Genomic DNA, 10,110 nt, shown 5'->3' on the forward strand with positions numbered 1-10,110 from the left:
ATTATTTACAATTTTAAAAATCAAAAAGTTGTCAAGGACAGGCATTGTTGTTGCTTTCCAACTTCATGACGTTATGGAAGCCCCATGCGGACCTTTGTATATATCAGCATATGTACATATAGACATGAGGGGGAGATGTTAAGAATGAAAGGAGGCAAAAAAAATTGAAGTACAAAAAACAAAACTTATGTTTAACAGTAAAGGACAACTGTATACAGCATAAGGATAGAATCAAATGTCACAATGTCAAATTCGGGCACCAATGTTTTCTAGCACCTTGAACATCTGGCTGAAGGGTTTGCTGTTGGGAGATGTTGCTCAAATTCCGGCATATCATTTCTCAATAAGTCATCCTCTACAGTTTCAGCCCCTGATTCTTCTTTAAAAAGTAGAAGATAAAGAAGCAAGAAGGAATAGGCCGATTTTTTAAGGCTCCAGGACTCTTAAAATCAAAGTAAAATTAAAATGTGCCTTTGGAAATTACTGACCAGGCAGGTTTAATTCCTAGGAGGTCTGGACATACTCCTAAGTAGCAAACTTCCTGGTGGAGGTTGGGGAGAGGGGTCAAGTGTCAGAAGAGTCAAGCACAAAAGGTTATCACTTTTAAACAGAATATTCCATAACCAGAAGGATCCATTTTCCCAACATGCCTAATAATAAAACTGTTACACTGCCATAGCCAAATAACTAGAAACAAGGGGTCTCTGACTGTATGAAACAGTTTAATCTTCTTTATGAAGGCTAGGGAAGGGGAGCTCATTAATACCCACTGCTTGGTGTGTCAAGCTCTATCTTTCTTCCTACCTCTTCCATGTCTGGTGTGCCACACACGCTGAAGACAGGTCTCAAGAACGGAGATGGGAAGCCAGAGATGTGTCCCAGTAGCAGGACAAGGGTGGGGATGCTTAGGATTATCATGACAACAGTTGGGTTATCCTGCTGACGTGGAAACCAGAGAGAGGACCTTAAAGAATCCTCAGTTGGATGTACTCTGGACGAAAAATGCTCTGCAGTTAATAATACTCAAACATAACTGGCCCATTCAATAATGTTAGAATCAAATAAAACACAGTTGTATAGAACAATAGAAATCATCTAGACTGAGAGGTCTTTATTTATCTGTGAGAAAAACAAGGCTCCTGAGATTTGGAGATTCATCCACACCCACCCACCATGTGAGGGCATGGCTGGGGCTGGAGCCCAGGCTGCCTGTGTCCTAGCCCTGGGTTAATTTTGCTCAAGGTGTGAGTCAACTGATTTATGGCTGTAGAACAATTTAAATATACAAATGACTACAGTATTAGCAATAAATACCGGTAAAACTTGAAATTAGAAAGCTTAAAGAGAAACAGATTTGAGGAAAAGCCCCTGCTGAGAGAAGTATAAATAGTGATATACTTTAAAGAACTTATCCCTATGGTTAGGACACTTCTTAGAACAAGAATAAAATTATTCAAAAGTCACAGTTCTGTGAAAGATTTGAACTTGCACATGTTACGTACAAGTACATAATGATATATTCTGGGGCAGTAAATTATTAGCTTGCATGTAAGAATTTTGATAAAAACCAGAAAACAAACTCATATAAACAAAACAACAAAAATCAGGAAGACCCCAGGAAACCTAATTTGAGTTGACCTTGCCTCTGAAGTGGCAAAACGTATGGGCATTGTTTTCTAATGAGCTTCTAGGGAAAAAAGCTTGAAAGTCAAAAGCAGAACTGAAGTTTGACAGCCGGAAGAATGTAATTAATAAATTTTGAGCCTCTCATATTTCTAAGGCCTATTCTAATCTATTTAGCCTCTTAAAACTAAAGCAAACTAAAAACAGTCTTCCACCAAATCAAATGCATCCCAGACCATTGCTCCTATTTCAAATTTAGCTTAAACTCCAGGATTGCCAAACCAGCCCCCAAATAAAAACTGGCCACTTAAATTGCTTTCTTTATACAAGGTTAAGATAGCCCTTCCCTGGCAAAGAGTCAGGAATTGCTTTTACTTCCACTTGTAGATACATAATTTATAAGGTAAAAAAAACACAGACCTTATGAAACGTACCAGGAAAAAACTCATCATTTCCGTTAAAGTTCAACATAAATTCTCAGTCTGCATTTTGTTTTCTTGATTTAAGATGATCTCCTTAATATTCAACCATACTGTGCGTCATGAAACACAGTCCACCAGAGAGAAACTCAGATCCTTAGCAAACCAGTTTCCAACTACCATGCATGGAAGCCATAAAGATGTTCCGCTAATGGAAAAAAATCAGACACCAAAGATGAAGACAATGTAGGTGTTTAGTTTGCTACAGGCAACCCAAGCAAACAGCTTGTCTGCATTGAGTTTAGAGCTTGGGACATGAAAGCCACTTTGGATCCACCTGAAACCGAAAGGAGATACCTATTTAAGAACCCTGAGAAACTTGAATGGAATACTGCTTTAAAGGCCACACATTCTATAAAAGGTGGAAAGCCATGTAGGTTCATCCACAACCCACCTAAAGTCATTCCCTGTGGGTATCATTCTCCCACTAGTCCAAGCCACTCTGGACTAGCTGTTCCGAATTCTTTGTGTGAAACATCTTTAAATACATATTGCTAAGTTCTAGATATCTGACTCTGTGTGGGAAAAGCTACACAGCCACTCATGGCCCATAGACCAACTGTTGACAACTGATTTGATGGGTTAAAAACACCAAGATTGGGTAGTTTTTCTGTGGTTCAATAGCCTGTACTCTCTGAAGATGTCTGAGGGTTTTCTTTCCTGTGAAGTGAAAATAGAAAAACCTCATCTCTAACAATTCTACTCATCATTCTGTATGAATCTTGTACAAAACAGGCAACAAGCACAGAACTTTCTTAACGTTGCCAGAGCTTTAGTTGGTTCAACAGAATATGTGGTTTAAAAATAAACAAACAAAAAGAGAAATGTGTTTTGATTCCTACTACTGCTTGATAAATTTCATTTCCCAATAATGAATATTAAACATCTGCAGTGAGAAACCCCAATCACTGAATCTGCAAGCTTTTGCTTTACTTACTTGTATTTTAAGAGCAGCCACTGAATTAACCAGAGTCCTACAAGGATCATGCCATTAATTTCACAAATAGAAAACGCCCACTGCACCCGGTTAAAATGGTCAAAAAACGTGTCCGGTAGTGGAGGCTGCACCTCCTTAGGAGGTACTCGTTCATGGACGACCGAGATCATCACTGTGGTGAGAACAAAGCAGGAAAGTGCATAAAGAAAGGCCAGGAAAGTCTTGCCCCACTCCATGGGGTACTGGGAGCGCTCTGGTTCTGGCATGGGGATCTTTATCATCTCCTTCCTATACCCATTTGGCATCCCCTTGGGTTTGACCTTGATGCTGAAGCTGCCATCAGGGGCGAGGACGTCTGTGCCAATGCAGAGGTGCCCATTGGCGTGACCATTCTTGTGTGCTTCCAAGTGGTGCTCCATCTTCAGGGTCTCTATCATGTGCAAGAGCCGCTGCCCATTGTCGGAGGAGACTCGGCACAGGGGAGGTTTTGTGAAATCCTCTTGGGTGAGGTTGATCAAGTCGTGGCCTGTGAAATGTTCCATAGGCTCACAGTATTCTGGCATAGCATTCTCCTGCAGCCAGTCTGCCACCTTCTTGGGTGACCAATAAACCACTTCCTTCATGGTACTGGCAGACAACATGCGGCCCCCCACTTGCTCCCGGCAGGTCAGCAGTCACCGTTCCTGCAGGGCAGGGCACTGTGCCTCTGTGGTGCACTCATCCTGTCAGGCCTCATGACAGACTTGTGTGGCGAGATGGTCAGGGCAGTTTTTAAACACTTCATGTAGCTGTCCGGGGTTCTTGAGTGCTTGAGCATTAATTCACCTCATTTTTGAATAAGATTCTTCCTTCTGTGGAGGCAAGAGAAAAAGTCAAGACACTGGGGACTCGAAAATCAATCCCCTCAAAATGCAAAACCTTAATATGCATAAGGAAAATGGAAAATCAGTTACTGGTAAAGTCCATAGTTTTCAAACATGTATTAGTTTAAGGGACCACTGATTCCCTGGTTAGTCTTCCCTAAAAGAGCATTAAATTGGACCTGAGATGGATCAAGTCAAAGACAGTGGTAGATTTGCTGAGAAATAATTCGACAGCGCTTTAGACATTGCTCAGTACTGATCAGGGATTCCTTTTGTGCTTATTACATGGTTCCTGAGATCATCTTAAAGAATGTATCAAATCTGCTTAATCTACCACTCTATCTGGTGAAGAAATGTTTTAAAACATTAAGAACGCACACAACTTAATTGATATCATAAAAGAGAATCACAGAAATGTTGAGCTTCAGGATCATCTGGTCCAACAATTTTATACTCTTCTATAAAAAAATCAATGAGTTCCTTTTTCCAAATGTGCTTGGACCCCAAGTCTATGAAAGAGTTACAAATGTAGATGCTTAGGTTGAAACAGATGGAATGAAGGACCAGGCTCCTCCTTGCTCTGATGATATCTTTACTCCCAGCCTCCAGGAGGTTTCGTGGGACACCATCGTTTCAAAATCGGTGCTCTGAACCAACTCCCTCACTTATGCACGAGGAAACTGAGGACCAGAAGGTCAAGGAACCTGCTCGTGGTCAAGCGGCAGCTTGCATAAAACAGCTACAAGTTTCCAAGTCCTAGTTTACTATATTTATTTATTAAAATACTTAACCAGTGATGTGGTAATAACCAAAATGCACATCTGGAGGGGAGATTTAAAAGCAGAATTCGAAGTTTTATAAATTCATTTATGTATAAATATATGTATAAAATGTATATATATTATATATACATATATTTAACCACAATTATGGATAATGAACACAACATTGCATAAAATAATGGGAAAGAAATATATCACAATACTGACTGAAGTTCTACTTGATGATGGGCCTGGGGACATTTTCTACTTCTCTCCCACCTACTTTTCTTTAATAAGCATGTATTAATTTTGTAATAATCATTTAAAATTAAAATAAAAAGAAAAGTTAAAAATAAAAGACCTAGCTCTATAACAAAGCATCATGGTTAGTGAAACATGGCCTTTGGCAAAAGACAGACCATAGTTTGACTTTCAGCATCTCCGTGTATAACCTACTACTTGAACTTCAGCTTATTAATCTCTAAAATGGACATATCAAATATCTCCTTCACAGGGTTGTTGTCAGTACTTTAAACACCACATGCGAAAGTTGATGATACACAACCTAGCACTAAAAAGGGTCTGCTTTTTTGTTTCTGTTTTTGTTTTCTATGGCTGAGTAGCATTCCATTGTAAATATATACACTACATCTTCTTTAGCCATTCATCCATGGATGCACACAGGTTATTTCCATATCTTGGGTATTGTAAATAATGCTGCAATGAACAAAGGGGTATATATGCTTTTTTGAATTAGTGTTTTCCTATTCTTCAGGTAAATACCCAGAAGTGGAATAGCTGGATCACATGGTAGTTCTCTTTCAATTTTTTTGAGAACCCTTATACTGTTTTCCATAGTGGCTGCATCAATTTACATTCCCACCAACAGTGTATACTTGCCATTTGTGACAACATGGACGGACCTAGAGGGTATTATGCTAAGTGAAATAAGTCATATGATATCACTTATATGTGGAATCCAAAAAAAAAAACCCACAACAAAACAAATGAACAAACAAAACAAAACAAAACTTACAGATACAGAGAAGACATTGGTCGTTACCAGAGGAGAGGAGGGTTGGAGGTGAGCAAAATTGGTGAAAGAGGAGTCAATTATATGGTGACCGATGGCAACTAGACTTATTGTGGTGATCACTTTGTAGGGTGCACACATATCAAATTATTGTAGAATATAAAACTAAGATTATTTGTCAATTACACCTCAGTAAAAAAAGGTAGGGTCTTTTTTTCGTTCTCAAATTTTCTATCATATCCAATAGTTAACTGTCCACTATAGCTCATGATGAAAACACACTCTCCAGTAGTGGGCTTTTTTTTTAATATCAAAAGAATGTTGTGTTGGGACTTCCCTGGCAGTCTGGTGGTTAAGACTCTGCACTTCCAATGCAGGGGGCGCGGGTTTGATCCCTGGTCAGGGCACTAAGATCCCACATGCCTCAGGGCGTGCCCAAAAAGTAAAAAACAAAATAAAATAAAATAATGTTGTGTTAACTGCAAAAAAAACCTGCACAAGTTCGTAGGTTTAAGAGATAGAAATCAGTGACGACAGTGTTTCCTAAGTATGCTTTGCGGAATAATAATCTGATAAAGGGCTCCATGCTTTAAAAAAAAAATTCAAATGAGCCTAGGAACTGCATACCATAATCCTTCCTAGGGCCAGCAGTACACATTAGTATGTTAGAAGCTCCTGGAAATCCTCCAGTAAAGAAATTCTACCAGGATTTCTTAAACTGACTTCATCAAGGCTGTCCTGCTCTCCATCCCTTTTCCTCCCTGGTAACTATGAACTCCCTACGGACACACTGGGAGGTACTGGCACAAACAGGACCTGAACTCAGGTCTTCTGATTTCAAAGTCCAAACTTGTCCCTACTGAATCCCCACATCTGACTCTGGAATGAAAATGGACAATATGTCCAACTTCCAACTTCCCAGACCAGATAACAATCAACCAAATGGCAGTAAAGCTTAAAAGCTATTCCACACCTTGCAAAACAGTTGGGCATTGTCTCTTCTGAGCGTCTACAGTGCTGTGCACCTTCCCGACATATTCCCTTGTGGTCAAGTGTCTGTCTAGACTGTCCCAGGGGGCTATGAGTGACCATGGAAGGGCTACAATCTTTAAGCATACATGTATCTTACCTTCCCAGGGCCCAGAAGGTGCTCAATCAATATCTACTCAATACCTAAGGGAATGTCCCTTATAACTAGCAACATGTAGATGGTTTAATGGAAAGTAAAACTAATGAAAATGCCACTGATACTGAAAATTGCTTTCAAACAACTTGAATGGTCAAGGAGAATAAGATGGGCATCCTCCAGAAAGAAATATGAAACCAAAGTGAATCTCTGGCCACTTAAAAACCACTACAGAGGGGCTTCAATCATCACTACTACTACCTAGAGTGACAAGAAGAAACTCACCAAATGGGAGTCCTGGCAGAAGGTCCTGTACAAAAGGGAATCTCTTGGCATCAGACCCCAAACCTCTCTCCAAATACTCCTCAGCAGAATTAGGATAAGAGCTGAGGGAACGCTCAACAGCTTGAAGTAGTTATGATAAAGAAAAATCCTCGATTGAATGTTCAGGCCCAAGGAAGTGAACATGGGCTTTTCATACAGGTTCTTCATTTCTCCCCTTGCCTGATGCAGGTAGTCTACCAGGAGGGGAAAACCCCTCAGAACCACAAAGAACAGACCAAGGCCAAGGTACTATTTCACTTCTCTTTGAGGAGGAAAGTCAGATAATCTCCTCTTCAGATACAATCATCTTCAAAATAGAAAAATATCAAATGGTAGGAGACAATATGGGGCCATGAGACACACACATGCGCGTGCGTGCGTGTGCACACACACAAACATACACACACACTCTCTCTCTCTCTCTGGCATTTCAAGCTTCTATCCAAATGAAGGAACACTAATCTTGCAAAAGCAAGTCCGTCAGGCAGTCTGAGACAGCCAGTAGAACTCTTAAGAGACAGCAAGATAAACCAATAGCTTCCATTAATTGACTAGGACAAAAAACTGTTCACTCCTTAAGACAGTTCCTGTGATTCCCCCCAGTTTGGAATGCTCCTTCGAATCCTCTTCAACAAGTTCCAGATTCTTCCCTTAGCCTTTAAGGTCCTTCTCTGCAAAGCCTTTCCTGGCCACTCCTTCACAATCTTTCCCCTTTCTCTGAATTCCTATGTCCCTGATATCTGTGCCACAAAATATCATTTCACTGTCTTGTGTGCACGACGTGGCAGAAGGAGCACCAGCTGTGTGAGGCGGGGAGCCTGCAGTTGAGACCCAACTCAGCTACGTCTCTTCCTGACAAAATCCTTTAACCTCTTCAAGCTCAGATTCCTGTGGAAAATGGGATTAACAACTACCTTACCTACCTTCACATGGGCTGCTATTGCTGTGACGAGCATGTAAAAGGAATGAAAGCTATTAATTACTCCAAGAAATATGTCTTGCTCTTATTGTAATATCCTGCTTCCTTTCTATTTGCCCAACAGGGCCCATAGTGACATTTCATAACTATTTAATGAAGCTGCCATTTCCAAATGGCATTTTTAAAAGCCCAAATCATTCGGACACACATGAGGAAACACATCTTTCCGAATTTCATGAGAAAATAAAATTTATATTTCAAGCAAGACTTGAAGCTTGAAAATGAAGGCATACACGCAGTTTTCCTGCAGCTGATGCTGAAATCACGTGATAGGGAAAAAACTCATTTCTGTGGAAGTAACTATTGGGCAGCTACTCAGTACTTCAAAGGCCACAGCTAAAAGATGAGGACTTACTCACTGACCCCAGAGTCTGGCTGTAGGAGGAGAAGTGAGACAGTGACTGTCCCCTGGACCCATACACTCAACCTAGAACATATTGTGCTGTTTCTGAGAAGGGAAAGGCAAACTGCTTTCATATCTAGGCCCAGAAGACTGTACGTTAGGCTGGACTCAGAAAACAGCTATTACCACCATCATCCAGAAAAGCCACCCTGAATCCATTACTGGGAGAAAGTTAAGAAATAACGTAGCGCTCAAATCATTAGACTTAGTTCTCGGAACTGGGAAGATGTAATAGAAGAAAAAAAGCGGTACATAAACTCTTTATTCCAAAACACTACAGAATTTGAGAGACGGAAGAGGTGCTGGAACTCTCATGCATCTGTAACTTTTGGACGTAAGTAAACTACAGTCCAGGGAGATGGTGATTTGTCTAAAATCTCATACATAGCAAAGAGTTAGTCCTGGGTCTAGGCAGAGACTCAAGATGATTTTCAGGGCTTTTCCACTATAAATAGTCAATGGTCTCACAGATTTGAGAATGTATGAAAGATAATCTGAAAAGTCTTTTTAAAACTTATGGAGTCCTAGAAGATAAAGGGCAGGAAGAACACTTCATTATATATCCTAAACTCACCAAGGTTTTAACTAAATAAAAAATAAATCTGTGAATACAATTCAGCTCCAATTCTTAAAATAGGTATTTTAGGCTTTAATATTAAAAAAGGCATTAGATAATATTCCACCACACACTATAACCTCTATAAATAATCATCAAAGCCAGATGTCTAAAAAAAGAAAAAATAAGTTAAAGCAATTATCCTGGTACTGAAAAAAAAACATTAACCAGCAAAATCACTAAATAACTCATTTATGAATATTTGCCCTTATTCAAAAAGAATCTATTATCTTGTTATCTGACATTGTCTAGGAACAAGACATTGTTGCATTAACAAAAAGCAACCATACGAATTACATACTGAACACAATTTTTCAAAAATTAGAATACCACAAAATACACAGTACAACTATCCACACAGAAAATGCTCAGAAAATCTGAGTTTTAATGCTTATTCTGGCATTATCTTGTACTCCAATATCAGGGCCTCAGTTTCCTATAGTGGAACAGTTCATTCCATTTCCTTGTTCCATTAATTAAGGGAATTCACATGTACCTGACAGTGGTTTGGATAACATAAAGCAATACATTAAAACGTAAGAAATGATTATACTGAATATAATTTATTCTCCTTTGAAGATTCAATGAACTTCTAAAACAAAGGCTATGAAATTAAGAATTGAATTTTCATGATTTTTTTAAGGCACGATGGACCCAAGATTGAACAAACATAGCTGGCATATCAGTGAAGAAACTATAGAGAAGTTCCAGATGTTTCTAAATGCTGATAATGCCAAATGAAAGTAGGATGCAGTACATAGCGTAATTGCCAAGTAAACTTCCTGCTCCACGCTCCATGTATTAAATCTCTAAGAACAAAAGCAACGTGGGGCACACACATGATTTTACTCTACTAGCTTATATAATCAACTTCATGCAACATCAAAATTTGGTGAGCGGGCTTCCCTGGTGGCACAGTGGTTGAGAGTCCGCCTGTCGATGCAGGGGACACGGGTTCGTGTCCCG

The 10,110-nt window shown here is 39.6% G+C and overlaps 1 protein-coding gene across 1 annotated transcript in view; it reads right to left on the minus strand.

The window, feature by feature from the left end:
* The window catches only part of SGMS1 (sphingomyelin synthase 1), a gene marked incomplete at both ends in the record, with an annotated part of 36,836 nt that extends 33,156 nt beyond the window's left edge, over positions 1-3,680 (minus strand). The window contains one exon of the mRNA XM_079718038.1: positions 3,040-3,680. Within this exon, the coding sequence (XP_079574164.1) occupies positions 3,040-3,680 (641 nt within the window). The remainder of the gene's footprint in view (positions 1-3,039) is intronic.
* Between the last annotated feature and the right edge of the window lie 6,430 nt (positions 3,681-10,110).

This window comes from Hyperoodon ampullatus (genome assembly GCF_949752795.1).
Source record: "Hyperoodon ampullatus genome assembly, chromosome: 1".
NCBI lineage: Eukaryota > Metazoa > Chordata > Mammalia > Artiodactyla > Ziphiidae > Hyperoodon > Hyperoodon ampullatus.